At 36.7% G+C, this 19,113-nt stretch overlaps 1 protein-coding gene across 1 annotated transcript; it reads left to right on the forward strand.

Moving 5' to 3' along the window:
• Positions 1 to 4,797: 4,797 nt before the first annotated feature.
• Positions 4,798 to 17,949, forward strand: LOC149800280 (uncharacterized). The gene is made up of 4 exons (XM_089957211.1): positions 4,798 to 4,975; positions 13,510 to 13,860; positions 14,225 to 14,506; positions 17,350 to 17,949. Exons 1-4 carry the CDS (start codon positions 4,870 to 4,872, stop codon positions 17,514 to 17,516), a joined length of 906 nt encoding a protein of 301 aa, XP_089813337.1. The 5' UTR covers positions 4,798 to 4,869; the 3' UTR covers positions 17,517 to 17,949.
• The last annotated feature ends 1,164 nt before the right edge of the window (positions 17,950 to 19,113 follow it).

The raw sequence follows: 19,113 nt of genomic DNA on the forward strand, positions 1-19,113 counted from the left end.
TTGGACTGGTTTGAGGTGCAAGCAAAACCATGATGGAATGTTTTGGGTGTGTTTTATTTTGTATTATTCATGATTAGCTGTATTGCGTATCAATTTCACTTGTTGGTACAAGGGTAATTTTAGTATTACAATAAGCAACATGATACAGCAGAGTCCTCTGAAGGCTATATATATATATATATATATATATATATATATATAAAGCTATATATGTTACTAATTGCATATTCAGTTTTGTTTGATAATTTTTGTGGTTTATTGCAAACTTTCAAGCTTTTCTACAAAAGTATTTTCTCATGCCATGTCTGTTTATCTGTGATGACAAATCTTCCAGTTTTGTTTTTCCAGCACAATAGTACCTTTCATCTTTGTGGTCACGAGAACTACCATGTTGAAATATTAACATGGCAACATCTTTTTGTTATTTTAGGTTCTTGATGTAGTTTCTCTCATGTATAATTCATTTGGATAAATATCTAATATAATCATGATTATGTTAAAGGTTTGTTTATTCATCCTTAATTTTTATCTAGTTTGAAGAGGTATTGTGATTTTTTATCTTAAGCTTTTGGTATTTACATATCAAGTAGTGATTTATTCGTTTGATTTATATAACTTAAAATACTTAAATATTTTTAAGTAGTTTTTTTAGATGCCAAAATGCTGAATACATATTAAACAATTGACATCTGCTTCACGTCTCATTTTATGTGTGCAACTGGTTGATTCTAACTTCATCATCATCATCATCATCAGTCTCATGATCTAGTGTGGTTGAGGCACTGTGCTGCTGAACATCTGACCAGTTCCCTCCACTTGTCTCGATCATGTGCCAATGCCTGTGTCTCCGCAAAACGTTTCCTGGTCCATTCTGTGATGTTGTCAGTCCACTTTTTTCTCTGTCTACCTCTCCTTCTGCCACCCTGGATGCTGCCCTGCAGGACTGTTGTGGATAGACTGTTGGCTCTAGTGACATGGCCATACCATTTCAGCTTTCTCTTTTTGACAGTGGTGAGGAGGTCCTCATATTGGCCTACTTCGCGCCTGATGGTGTTACGCACTTCTTCATTTGTGATGTGGTCCATGTAAGAGATGCCAAGGATGGTTCTGTAGCATCTCATTTCAAGTGACTGGATTCTTTGTTGTAATTCTGCTGTCAGGGTCCATGCCTCACATGAGTACAAAAAAACTGAGATGACTAGAGCTTGCAATAGTCTAATTTTAGTTTTCAGGCAGATATTCTTGTCTCTCCAGATGGGTCTTAGCTTTGACATAGCTGCCATTGTTTGTGCTGCTCTTGACAAAATTTCTGCTCTTGATTCTTCAGTGATTATGGAACCAAGATAATTGAACTGGCTCACTGTTTCCAGTTCATGTCCTCTGACTTTAATCTTGGCTGAGATTTATTTGCCACTATTTGTAATCAGTTTTGTCTTCTCAGCACTTATCTCCATGTCAAATCTGGAAGATGTTTCATCCAGGTTCTTCACTAGGGTGGCTAGCTCGTCTTCACTGCCTGCCAGCCCATCAATGTCGTCTGCAAAGCGGAGGTTGGTGATGTTACGCCCTCCAATGCTGACTGTCCCACAGTGGTTTTCCAGGGCTTCGCTCATGATGCGCTCTAAGTAGATGTTGAAAAGCGTGGGTGACAGGAGACAGCCTTGACGCACTCCCACTGTTGTCTGGAACCAGTCCCCCACAGCACCTTGGGCAATTACTGCACTGGTAGCCATGGCGTACAGCTGCTTGATGGTATTGGTTAACTTTTGACCCATGTTATACTTCTTCATTGTGGCCCACAATGTCTCATGCCACACTCTGTCAAAGGCCTTTTTGAAATCTATGAACACATGATAGATGTCTTGTTGATGTTACGAGTACTTTTCGCACAGAACCCTGAGATTGAATATTTGTTCTTTTGTGCTTCTTCCACTCTGGAACCCGGCCTGTTCTTCAGCGATTATTTCTTCTGTTTGTGGTTTCAGTCTGTTCAAGATGATCTTCAGCATTACCTTACTAGCATGGCTGATCAAACTGATAGTTCTGTAATTTTGGCACAGCTGGAGATTGCCTCTTATGGGAAGTGTTATAATCAGGGACTGGGTCCATTGTGTTGGCCATTCACCTGTCTGCCAGATCTTGTTGCAGATTTTTGTTAGTAGCACTTTCACTGATTCTCCCCTATTCTTGATAAGTTCAGCTGGGATGTTGTCTACTCCAGCTGCCTTCCCATTCTTCAGTGCTTTTATTGCTGACTCCACCTCTTCTTTGAGAATGGGGAAGTCATCATCATTTGAGGAGTTTGGAACTTCAAGCACCTCTGGGTCTCCTGTGGACTGATGGTTGTAGAGTTCTTTGCAATACTCAGTCCATCTTTCTACAATGTCACTCGCTTCTGTGAGGCATTTTCCATTTTTGTCTTGAATGGTACTGACTCTTGGTTGTTTCTGTCTGGTGAGGTCTTTCACAATTTGGAATGCCTTTTTGCTGTTATTCTTTATCAGACTGTTCTCCATTTCTGTGCACTTTTGTCCAATCCAATTTTCTTTTGCTTTGCTCAAGTTTTTTTCTGATATTCTTGTTTATTTCTCGGTACTTCAATGCCCCTGTTGTGTGTCTGGTGTTTTTTAGTTCTCTTCGGGCATCACACAACTTCAGAATCTCTTCTGTAACCCAGGGTTTTTTCTTCGGTCGATGGAGGCCAATGATGTCCTTGGCAGTTGCTGTCATGACTGTGTTGAAGGTGTCTGTCATCTCATTGACATCACCATCCATCACATGGAGTGGAGCAAATTTTCCTCCAATTGTGGCTTGGAATGACTTGCAGATGTTAGGGTCCTTCAGTTGTTCAAGGTTGAAATTGAGCCTGATGTTCTTTGGCTTGTTAATTTTCTTCAGCCTCACTCGGAAGTTCATAATCACGAGGTCGTGATCACTCCCAACATCAGCACCTGGGAATGTCCTTGTTTTTGCTCTATTGATGCCAGATCGGTAACGGTTTTGAACCAGTATGTAGTCGATCTGGTTGTGATGGGTTCATTTTGGTGAGTGCCATGTCCAGCATCGTGAAGCTTTATGTTGTTCCAGGGTGTTGGCTAGTACCAAGTTGTTGTAGCTTGCGAACTCGAGCAACCGTCACCCTCTTTCATTGGTAAGCTCTTTGCAAGAAGGTCCAGTCTTTTAGAGCATCTTTGCCAACTTTGGCATTCCAGTCTCCTTGGACAATGAGGATATCTTTCTTACTGACCATGTTTAGAATACCCTGTAGTTTGTTGTAAAACTCCTCTATTTCTTCATCATTATGATCGGTAGTTGGAGCATAGACTTGGATAATTGTGATGTTAAAGGGAGATGCTTTCAGACGAATGGAAATGATTCTGCTAGATATGGGGCAGCATTCAAGTACAGATCCCTTGATGGCTTTGTTTACAAGGAAGCCTACTCCATTTATGGACTTGTCACACTCTCCACTACAGTATAATATATGCCCATCTTCGGTTTGGTGTTCTCCTAGGGATTTCCATCTAACTTCACAGAGTCCCAGAATGTGCCATGTGTAGTGTTCCAGCTCATGTGTCAACTCTTGGAGTCTTCCTATTTGCGCCAGAGTTTTAATCTTCCAGGTGGCGATGGCAATGTTGTCTCTCGCTCTGACTGTATGCATCTTAATCTAACTTGCATAATTATAATTAGTCGTGTATTCCACACTTTGAAAGTTTTTTTCTCTGTCTGCTAACCCCAAGTTATGATATATATATATATATATATATATATATATATATATATATCTATATATCTATATATAAATATTTTCCTGCATTATATATAATACATATCCATAGTGTATTTTCATGGTTTTTGTGAATTTGCATATGATTCACTGAGGCTATAAATAACTTTCGTCAAGGCATGGATGAACTTTTGTAGCTCCCTCACAAGAATTAATGTTGGTCTATATCAAGATATATACATATCAGTGATCTTATTTCTTGTGTATGGTGACATTACATTCTAAGCACAGCATAAATTGATGTTTGAAAAAATCTTTGCTTCCTCTGGAAAATCATCAAGTTCATCGTCATTCTTCTGCTGTACAGTGAAGCCACATCGCTAGCTTTACACTCGGGATAGCTTGCAGCTTATTACACTCTGTTTCTGGATAGTTTCAAGAAAATATTATCCCCCCCCACTTTCCACCATACCTCGATTTTTTTAATTATATTTTTCCTCCCATTTTTAGGTCTAGTACTTTGGTTACAAGATGCCCCTAGTGGGCAGAAAACTTGAGTTGTTCCTGAAGAACGGATATTTTTTTTAAAGTGTTATAAAACTCAGCAATGAGATCATGTCTGAGGCACTTTTGTTTGGACTCGCGTGTAACATTTTTAATTGTAGGCTTGTCCTCGTGCTAAATAATGGTGTTCATTGTAAAGCTGTTTTCCACTGTATTATCACCTAGTTGTTGTTGTTGTAGGGTTTAACGCCATTTATTCCAGCACACGATAGGCTATATATACATGGCGGCCAGTATTAATGGTGGAGGAAAAACCCCGGAAAGAACCACCCACCCACGAGAAGCTACTTTCTCACATACCCACATTGGCCGAACCCACGCAGACAGAGATGGCATTGATCCGTAACGGAGAGCGCTTTAGACCACTCGGCCACTCGGGTCCCCTATTAACAAAACTATTACCATTTTTATACATACAATATAAGGCAAGACATCTCTGACGTCATTTCGAGGAACAAATATATGACGTACAACTGACGACGTCATAGTAGCTAAGCTACTTTCTTGACTTCCTGACAAAAGCGGTGTGTTCATCAGTAGGATAATAAGCGTTCAATTTATTCAGGATCTCACAAATGCGGGAAAAAGTTGAAAAGCGCCGCAATTTGAGGAAACTGAACATATCTGATGCAAAAGCGGCATGGAAGATCGTCAGGAAGGACGTTGTCTCTTTGTTGTTAAGTATGTATCTCATGTACAACGACCGTCCGTACATCTGACTGTCGTTTCCATAGTCTGTCTGTCTGTCTGTCTGTCTGTCTCTCTCTCCGAACTTATTCCATTATTCATGAGGCATTTTTCATCCGACTGTACTTTTCATTTCTAAAATTAACCGGGTTTGAACTAATGAAAAAGCACAAGTGACTGTACAATAATGTTAAAAATAAATTTATTTAAAATTGGTGCATTTACAACTGAAAACATTAGCTCCAAGGAGGGATTCCACTGACCACTGGAAATACATAGCTTGCAAAGATTTCACCGACCAGGGTAAATACATAGTTTACAAATAAAATTCCACCTACCAGGGGAAATACATAGTTTACAACTAAGATTCCAACGACCAGGGTAAATACATAGTTCACAAATAAGATTCCACCCACCAGGGGAAATACATAGTTCACAAATAAGATTCCACCCACCAGGGGAAATACATAGTTCACAAATAAGATTCCACCCACCAGGGGAAATACATAGTTCACAAATAAGATTCCACCCACCAGGGGAAATACATAGTTTACAAATAAAATTCCACCCACCAGGGGAAATACATAGTTTACAACTAAGATTCCAACGACCAGGGGAAATACATAGTTCACAAATAAAATTCCACCCACCAGGGGAAATACATAGTTTACAACTAAGATTCCAACGACCAGGGGAAATACATAGTTCACAAATAAAATTCCACCCACCAGGGGAAATACATAGTTTACAACTAAGATTCCACCCACCAGGGGAAATACATAGTTCACAAATAAAATTCCACCCACCAGGGGAAATACATAGTTTACAACTAAGATTCCAACGACCAGGGGAAATACATAGTTTACAACTAAGATTCCAACGACCAGGGGAAATACATAGTTCACAAATAAGATTCCACCCACCAGGGGAAATACATAGTTCACAAATAAGATTTAACTGACCAGGGGAATTGTATAGTTTACAAGTACGATTCCAATAACATTGGCAAATATATAGTTGTTACGAGTATATGCTCTTAAAATAAGTAACAGAAAAGAGTGAAGGCATCAAGCTTTGTATAATTTAACAAATAATTTATTTCCCTAGAATACAAAGCGAAAAAATGAGAGAAAGGAACTACGTTATTGCGAATTAAACCCCAAAATAATCCAAGAATTAAAGACACAAGTCCTAGTAATAAAAAGTCCTGATTAAAATTCAGTTCAAGTTTTCCGAAGAGATCCAAAATTGAAGGCGATGACGTGTCTGTTATGGCATGCGAAGTGCTGATGTGTCAACAGTCTCTTGTTGAATCAATTCATATTATTCCAAGATTGAATTCAGTATAAATTCACAATGAATGTTTTTATCCAAGAATTTTGTCAGAGCACTTTTGTATTTCCAGACAAATTAATCAGTTGAATTCAATAATATAAGGAAAATAAATTTCAGCCCAAACTGGTCACAACATAATACAACTTAAAGTGCTAGATGTTAAAGCACGACTGGCAAAATCCTCACAGTAACAGGATAATATAGTTCTCTGCTTGACCGCAGGTCTCAGCATTTTCTAAAAACAACCATTACCTAATGGAAAATAACCTTCTAGAATGATCTAATGAGCCTTTTTTATTTATAACACAATAGCCTATAAAATTCACTTAGGAATCGCCAAAACCCTGATCAACATATTTAGTCCTTCTTGTGTACCTGAATAATAAGCTCATACACGTAGAGAATAATGAAGATATTATTAGTTGTTTACATAAATGAAATAAAAAATAAATCAGATCAAGCAGAAATGAATTCAGTTTTGGACAAGATCAAGTCCAGAATACAATGTTACATTACAATAACATGTAATGGAATAATTATTTTCTTTTAAACTAACAAACAAACAATTAAATTAACTATGCAAAACAATAGTTTACAAGATTCCATTGACCAGGGGAAATACATGGTTTACAAGATTCCATGATCAGGGGAAACACGTAGATTACATGCAAGAAAGCATACAGAGTCCTAATTCAAATACTGTTGTTTTGAAATGGTGAGTCGACTTTCTGCTTGATTCGTGAAACAGAGAGGACTTTTTCTGTTGTCACTTTCCAAGTGCAAACATGTATGTCAAACATGCTTAACATAACACAACCTGGAACATTACAACACAACAAAACATTATATCATAATATAGAATAACATATAATGACATAAAACATCACATCACATCTCATCACATCATATCACCTAACCTTACCCTAACTTACCTTACTTTACCTTACTTTCCCTTACGTAACCTAACCTAACATAACCTAAACTAACCCAACCCAACCTGACCTAACATAATAATTGGTTATTCTATAATTCTATAATATAGCATAAGTGAGCGAAACGTAATAATCTGACCCGTATTGTAGACTACAATCTCTGCAAAATATTAATACCTTATGACTAATATGCAAAAATTCCCCGACGTCTTTTTCAAGGAAGAAATATACAAATTTAGTATTTACAATGTGACTGACGTCCTCTAAATTAGTTTTATTGAGTACATGCCTATACTGGTATTAAGTCAAACTTTAGTATCGTAAATTAAGAACAGGAAATTGTAGGACACACGGTACTAATGATGTGGAAAAATATGAACCAGCCTGGAAATAGGTGAACCTAAAATAGAGTATATATGGGTTTGGCTGACCAGGCTTGGTTAATAATGCAAGTTATATTATTGGAAAAGGAACCCTTATCCTAGTTGTAAGTGAAAGGGAACACTTATCCTAGTTGTAAGTGAAAAAAAATTATAAAGACATTCTTTTATTGATGGAATTTCAGTCCATTAACAGCCTTGAGTTTGGAACACTCATTACTAAAATTAGCACCTGACTTTTTTTTTGCGGAATTGAAAGCACATGTTTCAAACACAAGCAGGTCCAGAAAATGCCGCGGTTCATATCCTTTCCTCATCTACACAGAAGCTGACATCCAGGTTTCACATATACTGATAAATAAAGGTTTGATCATGAGCAATCAAAAAGTTTAAGTTATTGAATTTTTAATATCATGGGGTTGGCATATGTTTACTATGGGAACTGAATTAGTACCGTGAGTCCTGTAGACTACCGAGTGTGTGCTGTAGATTTTATTGTTTTGATAGAAAGATTCGGTTGTGTAATTTATTCTCTTAGTAGATCAATAATCGTCGATTTTCCTTTGTATTTCGGGAATATCAGCGTTGTCACCTCTCCATCTGGATCACGAAACCGTCGGGCACTTTACTTAGACTCTTATTACCAAATATCTAACGAGTATAATGATGTCGGGCATTTCTGCGCACCTAAGGTTTCCATCTCCAATATTGAAGCAAAACGCATACCGAATTCGACCGATTGACGAAAATAAAACACTGCAATGCTTACCATTTGAAAAGAGGCAATTGTCACCAGAATATTCTGTTTAATATAATATTAATTTTGGACACATGTGATACCACCCCCGTGATTTCACGACTCGCGATATGTCGGCCTATTTTGCGCACAGCTTTGAAAAGATGTAATGTTTATCCATCCAGCTATAGAAATGAAATACATTACTTTGGGCTGTTTCTGTCAGCAGTTTAGTGTAGTAATTAGGTCAGGTTTATAGCTAGTTTCACAAAATTCAATGTAACAATGCCAATAAATGGCAAGAGATATTAAGCAAACTAAACCGATCTTGTAAAAAAATTTAGTAAAGTTCAACATTTTATAAAAAAATAAGCTATTATGTGGAAGAGAAACGATAATGAATAGTATGTAATGTGTTTGCAGTGTATTGTTTATCGGAAAAAAATTACTAAAGAATTTAGAAACAGACTATACGCCCGGGAATTTCTTAAGAATCTCGTTCTAGCGTCAAGTTGACATGTTGGGTAGCAGACCATTTTGTACGTATGGGACAACTTCGTGCAAAATTGGAACTTGGATTAAGGTGCAGAATTGTTTTAAGGTATACATTTCCATCTTTTAAATAATGTTGTTGTTGTTGTTCTCCGGTTTAACGCCATTTTTCAGCACAAGATAGGCTATACATGGCGGCCAGCATAACTGGCGGTGGAAGAACCCTGGAAAACCCAGGGAAGAACCACCGACCCACGAGAAGCTACTGGCAGGCTTTCCCACGTACCCACGCTAGCCGAGCCTTGGACTCGAACCCACGCAGGCAGAGGTGAGATGGCAGTGATCCGGAACGGTGAGCGCGTTAGACCACTCGGCCACTCGGGGCCCCCTTTAAATAATGTATTTATTTGTATGATTCTAAAAGATACATAGTAAATATGATTTTCTGGGTTACAGGTTAAAGAAGGTCGCGGAGTGGGTCTTCATGTTGACATTTAGAAATCATTTTCATATGCATTTCGAGTCGAAAGGTGGGATATTTTTGTACACTTTATGAATATCTCTTTTCTCAATTACAGTACGATCGTTTTTATGATATAATTTTTTCGTATTCAGAAATTATATTTATGTTGCCAAGCATTCTCCTGTAGGGCACAACGATATGACTGTCCTCTCTGTTTGGTGTATATTTGTAATTCTCTTCCTTCAGGCCCCCCTCTCTCTTCTCCCCCTAAATATATATATATATATATATATATATATATATATATATATATATATATATATATATATATATATATATATATATATATATATATATATATATATATATATATATATGTATGTATGTATGTATGTGAGCGCGTATCGTAGCCCCTGGTGGCCGAGTGCTCTAAGACTCTCGCCTTTACAGATCATTGACATCTCTCTTTTGTTCACGTGGGTTCAAGTCTCGGATCAGCCGACATGGGTATGTGAGAAAGCTTGCCAGTAGCTTCGCATGGGTCAGTGGTTCTTCTGGGGTTCTCCATCTAATATGCTGGTTTCCATGTATACCCTACCATGTACTGAAAAATGAAGCGAAACCAATACAAACAACCAAAATGTGAAGTGTCCGACTTTGTAGAGTTATATTTTTCAGCATATGTTGCATTGATAGTTTAATATTCTATTATTGGGGACTGCATAAGATCGGTTGATTGATTCCGAGCCAAATGTTTTATCCTCAGAAAATAAAGTTGTTGCTGTTGTTTTTATTATTATTATTATTATTATAATTATTATTGATATCACGAAATGTGGAACAAGGATAAAAAAAGCGCCAAAAGTTAGGCGAAAGTGTGGCAGATCGTAAAGAAAGATATACTTCATATTTGGCTGCCTGCCCACAATTGTGTATGTTTCTTTCTGGCCATTTTCTCCCTCAGTCTCTCATCCGTACCTATTTTACGACTCAATGATTGGCCTCGGTGTCTATATACAAATACTGCGTTGAATATTTGGTGCCACCATCGATGGCGATGTAACTGGAACTGTTTTTGAAAGTAATTTTCGTCTGATTCGATCTCGAAGCATCTTAGCCGCCTGCGAGCCCAGTTGATTCAATCAATTCACAGCGGCACTTTTAACACTATTTAGGCCTCACTGGACAGTTTATCTGGTGAATTTTCATCCGACGATGACCAATTACAGAAAAATGAGAATAATTTTACACTGAAGATACAAATAAAAACAAACTAATGATTTTTGTAGAAAGCATACATGTGAGATTTTGACTGCAGTAATCAGGTTAATTCCTGATGCAACTGGTGGTTTTTATACTGAACCAACACTGCCACCAACCCCTAAATTTTACATTCATTTTTGACAAGAAATAGCTATTTTGAATATTTTTCTGTGACAAGGCAGCTAAAAGAATCAGTATGTGCCTTATGCATGAATAAAGTTCACTAGTACTATAACAAATTAACATACGTTTCATCACCCCTCAACCATCTAGATTTTTAGATATTTACCTCTGTAGCAGACACACATAAATACGTAAGCCAAGTCGACAGCTCATTTGCAGCCCAAGTTACGCATTTGATCTCCAATGCAAATCTAACTGTGACAGGCAGTCACCAACAAGCCAACCTATTTCCAAGCCTAACTCAAAGTAAATCTGAACCACATTATAGATTTAGCTTATGTGTGAATTTATAAATGCTAGGCTTGTGATAATTAGGTTCATGCCTTCTACCATAAAAATGAGGGGGTTGTCAAAATACGAAACTATCCAGTGAGACCTTAAGAATTCAAATAGCAGTCTGATTAAGGGAAAATCTTCTTATTTTCAAAACTTTGACCAATTCTAAATAAAACGCAACCTTCAAAAGTTTGAAATTCAAAATTGTTTGTTTCCTATGATTTACTGAATTTATCGATGACCAAAAGCTATCAAACAGAGCAACAGCTATGAGACAGCTTCATACTTCATGTGTTACTTTTCCCTCTGAAACATACAATTTCTTTATAATATGTCAGTTTCATCATTTTTCATAGCTAATACACCCTGTCTTGTTAGTGCCTGGTGATATCAGAGATATCTGAGAGCACAAATAATACAACTCTTCATGCAATCTGAAATAGTAGTGAATAAAAGATGTAAAAGAAGCCAAGCTGAATTTCTTGTACAATGGCTGCAGAATGTACATGCCAAGTACTTGAAAGAATAATAACGATGCACGGCATATATAAACTGACCAGAACTCTCTCACTGATTTCATGAAGAAGGTCAAATCTATTCTAGAATAGAGAAGTCCAAGGTGGACTTAAGGGAGGCAACTCATCAGGTAACATCAAATGTATGGACCAATCTTTGTAAACTGAACCACATCAGTTGGGAAACTTAAACAATGAAATTTTATACCCATATTTATCCCATCTGTTGATAAAACAATATGCATGGATAATGTATTTTAAGAACACTGAGAAGGACACCTCTAAATCATTTTCATACTGGCCGGCACATAATGTTGTTGAAGTTGCTGCTATTTAGAAGTGTGTTTTGCTAGTGATTGTCACCTGCATAGAACTGAATCTAAAGCAAATAGAAAATCATGCAAAGTAAAAAAAGGGGAGGAGAAAAAACACAATGTAAAAAAGGGACATCCATTTAATATAACTCACCAAAAACTTCAATGAAACTGGTGCAGATATATTTGTTCCTGTGAAAGCTCCACAACAATTGGCATGTCTGACTCCCAATAAATTGTTGATGTTGTCCTGCTGTTAGCAATATCACTTCGGCAGGTGTGCTCCCATACACCTTGAGGCCGACAAGAAAATAAAACCCTGAACTTCTTATATACAGGTCATTATAACTTAAATTTCTGTAAATAAGATGAAATATATGTATTGAAACATTACATCATGAGTAGATATGGATGTAAGAGCATTAAATTAAGGCAATCATCATAAAATTAGGAAAATATACTAAGTTTATACTGAAAATGTTGATAAACTGAATAAGTATGTGAAATACTTCAATTAAACCACCTTGATTGAAACTTATAAGGTTTTTGTTGTTCATTAGGAGAATGGATCAGGAGCAATACCTGGTAGCACTAAAACTGTTGAGTTAAGTCCCTTCTTCTACTATGATTAAGTGCAATCAAATCTATAGGAAGTGTATGTTTGGAATACCTAACTATGTCAGATTCAAGATATGGAGGTAATAAGGATATGATTTATGGCACAGTGAATCACATTTGACAAGACTGAAAAAATGACAAAGGTTCTTAAGGTCTCACTGGACAGTTTATCTGGTGAATTTTCATCCGACGATGACCAATTACAGAAAAATGAGAATAATTTTACACTGAAGATACAAATAAAAACAAACTAATGATTTTTGTAGAAAGCATACATGTGAGATTTTGACTGCAGTAATCAGGTTAATTCCTGATGCAACTGATGGTTTTTATACTGAACCAACACTGCCACCAACCCCTAAATTTTACATTCATTTTTGACAAGAAATAGCTATTTTGAATATTTTTCTGTGACAAGGCAGCTAAAAGAATCAGTATGTGCCTTATGCATGAATAAAGTTCACTAGTACTATAACAGATTAGCATACTTTTCATCACCCCTCAACCATCTAGATTTTTAGATATTTACCTCTGTAGCAGACACACATAAATACGTAAGCCAAGCCAACAGCTCATTTGCAGCCCAAGTTACGCATTTGATCTCCAATGCAAATCTAACTGTGACAGGCAGTCACCAACAAGACAACCTATTTCCAAGCCTAACTCAAAGTAAATCTGAACCACATTATAGATTTAGCTTATGTGTGAATTTATAAATGCTAGGCTTGTGATAATTAGGTTCATGCCTTCTACCTTAAAAATGAGGGGGTTGTCAAAATACGAAACTATCCAGTGAGACCTTACAACTAGCATCAAAAAATGTTAGCGATGGGTGCAGCGCGTGATGATAAGGTGTTGACTGATTTTGGTGCACTATCGAATAATCATGAACAAGCCCAGTTCCATAAAAGGCCGTGTACACAGGGTTTCTCGGATTAACTACGCGAACTGGTTTTACACGTCCATGCACGACTGTCATTGTTGTTGTTGTTAATATTATTATTATTATTATTATTAACAGAAGACTTCGATGAGCGAAACTGGATTGCGCTCCCGTACGTGGGTCCCAGTCACGGGCAATGCGGAGCTGGATATGTAATATTACAGGAAGAGCTGAGTTGGAAAAAGATCTTAACTTTCCGTCGGCCTAAAGGGATCTTGGCAGGAAACTTTTGGGACTTCATCCCATCGTTCACTGAGCCCAGGATTCTGTCTACCAAGATCAAAAATAGCGATCCTGACTATGAAGTGGAGATTCTTTACCAGGACCCAAGACATTGCAAATACATCAAAGTGTCAATTAATGGTCATGAAATCTTGGCATTATCTGAGATGCCAGATAAAAACTCTTGTGTAGACTTGGGAAACTATGGTAAGCCATATGTGTAATCCTCTTTTTGGTAAATAAATATTTTGAATTTAAACAATGAATTGAATACTAATAAAATTCTTGCGTCTAGTGACCTTAGCTGTTTCAAAACGAAACCTTGCGATTTATTCTTTTAACATTTTACCAACATCAAATGTTCTCATAACATCAGGCTATTTTACGAAAGCTTAACGTAATTGAATGTTGGAGTATACGATGTAAGAATTCAGTTATTTGAAATTGTGATTGTCGAAAAAGTACTACTAAGTTAACGAAATTGAAACTTAGTACCATCTAGAGTTCTACGAACTAAATAAAACGACAACCCATTAATTAATTAATTAATTAGTAAAAACTTCCATTGCAGAGGATACACGTATTAGCAACAGAATCATGTACCTGATAGATGAAGTCTTACAGGTGGATAGAATCAAGGTGGAAGCAAAGGTAGGCAGTTTGATGGATACAATGGAATATACTGCCAAGACTCCTGTTGCCTTTAAAGCGTGCCAGCTAGACCTGAACAAAGACCACATGAATATCAAGAAAATTCACCGACTCAAGAATCGATACAGTGATTTTGAAATAGGTGTGTTCGATCACTTCAACATCATCGTGAATACCCTCTTGCCGAATCAAGCGAAATATGGTAAGTACATTTTAATTTTAGTATCGAAATGGCATTTCTAGTAGAGGAAAAGAAAAGAAATAGAAAAAGGTACTGAATTAAAAAACAAAGACAAGGATTATAAGAGTCAAGAAAGATGTAAGGCTAGACGAAATAATAACGTCTTTCTGACGACAATCAGCTCATTTGTCCACACTTAGATTTCTGCTAGTTGAAATTTTTGGAGCGATTGTATTTCGGTCAGATTTTGTAGACAATTTTATCAATCCTTTGCATTGTATGTCCTCACATGACAAGATAATGACCACATTTGATCAGGAATCTCCCAACGTCATTTCAGCAGATGTATTCGTTTAATTTGTATTTATTAGACTTTACTAAGATTTCACGTAGTTTAACAATGATGAGGTCTAGGTAGATTTTGATTGTAAGAATCGCATGTACGTATGGTATGTATGTATGTATGTATGTATGTATGTATGTATGTATGTATGTATGTATGTATAGTCATTGATTGTTGTATGCGCCCGTTTGAAGACAAGAATCCAAAACCTGTCAGACGAGACGGTGTTACGTGTTTAGGCTCTTACAAAACGTACAAGAAAAGAGCGAAAAACAACAAGCTTTGTAAAATTTAACAAATAATTTATTTCCATAGAAAAATAAGGTAAAAATGAGAAAAATAACTTACTGTTTTACGAATCAAATCCAAAATTAATTCAGGAGATAAAAAGTAGAAGTTCTATTATCAAAAACTTCCTAAATTAAACTGAGTTCGAATCCCGATGAAATCCAAAATGGAAGACGATGACGTGGATTGTAACCTGTGAAGTTCTGCAGTGTCAACAGTATTTTGTTGAATCACAGAAAATATTCCAGTTTTTTAATTCTGTATAAATTTGGATAAATGTCCTTGTCCAAGAATTAATTTAGAACACTAGTATTTCCAGGGAAAACAATTACTTGAAATCCAAATAATTTGTAGAAAATAAAATAGTTAGCCCGAAGTGAACACAACATAAAATACCTGCACGTCTCAAGTGTTAAGGTACGAATGACTATTCTTTCTCAAAACATCAGAAAAAGTCTAACTACAACGCAAAACAGATGCCCGGATGAGGGTCACATGGTCATCTTTCGAGAAAAAACAATAATAAAAAAAATAAAATAAAAAAGCTTTTAGCATGCCTAACATCACGTACTCCCAGTATGGCCTTAACTAAAATCAATGGTTCTTTCTCGGGGAAAGAATAATTGTTTTTAAAAAAAGGTTTGTTTACCAGAACTGCCACTGTTTCTGAATCAAGGTCAGGAATTAGGTCAGCATTAGATTCAATGTCTCTATAAAGTTGTTTACGTCAAAAATGAAAAAAAGATCAGTTAGAACTGAATTCTATTCTGGACAATATCGAATCCAGTAAGCAAAGTTACATTACAATAGCATCTAATAGAATTAATTTAAAAAAAATAACAAACAAGCAATTAAATTAAATTAAATATAAATAAATTCAAATATACATAAAAACGGTCTTACCCTCAGGACTTATGGGGGCTTATATTATCTTACTGATTAGGACATTTTTGAAAACTACCCAGTGTCTTACCCCCCCCCCCCCCCCCGACAGCCCCATTTTTGATAAGCCACACAAGCATACGATGTTTCCTTACAGGTCTTCTACCGCAACTCAAGTACTGCATATGTTGTCAACTGAAAGAAAATATACTTCAGCTTTCGTTTACTAAGTTCTTGTTTAATCTCGTAAGTCAAGAAAATCAAACGAAACTAAGCTGGAGTGATCTTTTTCGCTGTAATTTAAATTAATTAACGATTATAATGACGCAAACTGGTTAACAACCCTCCTCCTGCCCCAGTGAAAACACACTTTTGCAATTTTACACGAACGATCCATTCAGTTCGATTTGCAAGTATTTTCCGGAATAGAAATGAAGATCTTGATTAAAGCAACAATCCTATATGTGAATCCTATATCTAAAAGAAAGGAGAATTAAACTCTCTGGTTGAAAGCCATATATGTTTAGTTGTGCAGAAGTCGATACGATCGCATTCAAGTATACGTCTTTCTTTACGACAATTGCTAGCTGTTGTCCATATGATCGCATTCAAGTATACGTCTTCCTTTACGACAATTGCTAGCTGTTGTCCATATGATCGCATTCAAGTATACCCCATTCGTCTTTCCTTTACGACAATTGCTAGCTGTTGTCCGTATGATCGCAGTTTAGTATAACCCATACGTATTTTCTTTATGACAATTATTAAATTGAACTTCATTACAGCATCCACATTTGTTTAATTTTATTTTGATTTGTGAAACTTGTAATGTGAATTCGATCCGATTCCGACATCACTGCTGGTTGAGTGTTTAGGTTCAGTATTGCCTTCACTAACCGATGTTATCAATACTTCTCTCTCATCCGGGGAATTCCCATCATTTCTCAAAACTGCTATTGCAAAGTTTCTGTTGAGGACACCGACGCTTGGCTGTTACGAGTTTAAGAATACCGCCTTGGATCTAACCTCCCATTCATGTAAAAAATTAATGTACAAGAAAGTTCTTCTATCCCACCTTGTATCTCATCTGAATTCAATGTGCAGATTATGTTGATCTCCGTTCCTTGTACTCTAATAATATTCCGAACAGCTGTGTTTTTAACTTTTGTCCAGTCTTGAAAGGACTAACGAACACACAAGTGTTGAGTGGCAGCAACAGAAAGGAAATTAAATGAGTATCATACGTACGTACGTACGTACGTACGCATGCATGCATGCGTGCGTGCGTGCGTGCGTGCATGTATGTATCTATGTATGTATGTATGTATGTATGTATGCATCTTTCTTCCAGGTAGCGCAGCTGGCGACAGTCCACGCTGTGATGATTCTCCATATACTAATGCCTACAGGGAAAGAAGAAGAAACGAGGAAGGTCTACAGAATCACCCAGAACCTGTTATTCCATACGCCCGGCGCCGACATGGAAATAATATGCCTGTCCAGATTATTAACTATTAAGTGTTGTTGAAAATTCTTTTGGATCGGAAACAAACAAGGCATCGGAAATTATTAAATGTTTTCAACTTCACACTTGGTATACAATTTTGAAAAAGATTACAAAGGCAAGATATTGAAAATTGATCTGATCTGGAAATGCACGTGGCCAAGTTTCACGGGATTAGTATTCAACTTTTAATCGAGTTTTTAGACACTCTTTTCAACATAGATGTCAATAATAAAATAGATTTTAAAGGTTTTGTATTCAGGTAAAGACTGTATTCGTTTTTAAGGGATACAATTAAAGTTGTTCTCGGACGTAAATCGAAATTATGCAGCACGCATACAGTAGAGGTAAAATTTAGACCCACATTATTTTACTTTTCGATGTATTGAAAAAAACCTGTAACACATTTTTCATGATATCTGCTAATTAAAGTTCTATGAAATTCAATTTGCAAGGTTACTTTTATTCTGTGAAAAACAAAAGACAAACAAACAATACCACCAATGCTTGAGCGGAATACGTCTGTTTCAGAAAATAAAACTGGTTGGCCATGAAAAAGGGCTGTCGATTGCTGTCCTGAATCGTTGATGTTATTAAAATTCAGAATAACAGCAACTCCCCGACCTGACTCTGCAGAAAGGTCACATTTTAATGCAGTTGCTCAACCTTCTGACGGTGGCGGAGAGTCTAAAATTAGAAGTCTGCTTTCATCTTCCAATCTTCGGTTTGCTGGATCATCGGCTATTCTAGCTGTTGATATTTTCGTTCGGTTTATTGCTGCTAAAGAGCTCTTTGACTTCATCTTCATATTTGTTGCATCCTTCTAAACATTCATTGAGCCGTGGAAATTCGAAATTACGTTTATCTTGCTCCAACTGCTGTTTCTCCTCTCTTTCTTTTCCACGATCACTTCTCTTATTATTTGTTTTGCTGATCTATAGGTGATCAACTCCCTCTTCGTGTGCTTCCATATGGATGGCTTTCCTTCTCTTTCACCGGGCCCAAGAGATATTCCACTCTCTTTATTAAGCACACAAACTCGCTCAGTTTTCCATTCTGGCAGTCCTGACTTGTCATTCTTCTTTCTTCATGATTCTGTTCTTTATCGACGATGTATGGAAAGACAGTGAACGTAACGCTTCAGATGCTCAAAGCGAAGCATGAACGAAAACATCCCTCAAAGTTCAGATACGGAAGTGAAGGAAAATGTCTCTGAGAGTAGCACACAGTGAGGATCGAATAATGGTCAGCTAGAATCGATCAAAGTATGCCAAAATATATTTTTCTGTAAACCAATGAACCAAAACCACTTTTTCTAAATCAACAATTTGATGAATACACCCAGCTCACTTAAAATCAAAGAATAGTGAAGAAAGAAGATTAGGGCTGGTCATTTCCTTTTCATGTACAACTTATAAATGTCATACACAGACTATTAACAGTGGAACATATTTACAAAGTTGACAATGTTGAGAAGTAAGACGAGACTTCGAATGATATAGTATAGTGTCATTTTGCCATTGATGGACACACTGTTCTGTGTTTGAGCTAAAGAAATCCGGTACTCATACTGATTAAAAGCACGTTTATAATTTGCATCGTATCAAGAAA

The sequence above is a fragment of the Sinohyriopsis cumingii genome, chromosome 5 (assembly GCF_028554795.1).
Source record: "Sinohyriopsis cumingii isolate HCF-2022 chromosome 5, ASM2855479v2, whole genome shotgun sequence".
Taxonomy (NCBI): domain Eukaryota; kingdom Metazoa; phylum Mollusca; class Bivalvia; order Unionida; family Unionidae; genus Sinohyriopsis; species Sinohyriopsis cumingii.

Bases quoted from the DNA above. Each gene is read 5' to 3' on its own strand.
- LOC149800280 (XM_089957211.1), top strand. From the start codon at position 4,870: ATGCGGGAAAAAGTTGAAAAGCGCCGCAATTTGAGGAAACTGAACATA. The intron at 13,861-14,224 runs GTAAGCCATATG...CTTCCATTGCAG, and splicing joins TGTAGACTTGGGAAACTATG to AGGATACACGTATTAGCAAC. The intron at 14,507-17,349 runs GTAAGTACATTT...TCTTTCTTCCAG, and splicing joins GCCGAATCAAGCGAAATATG to GTAGCGCAGCTGGCGACAGT.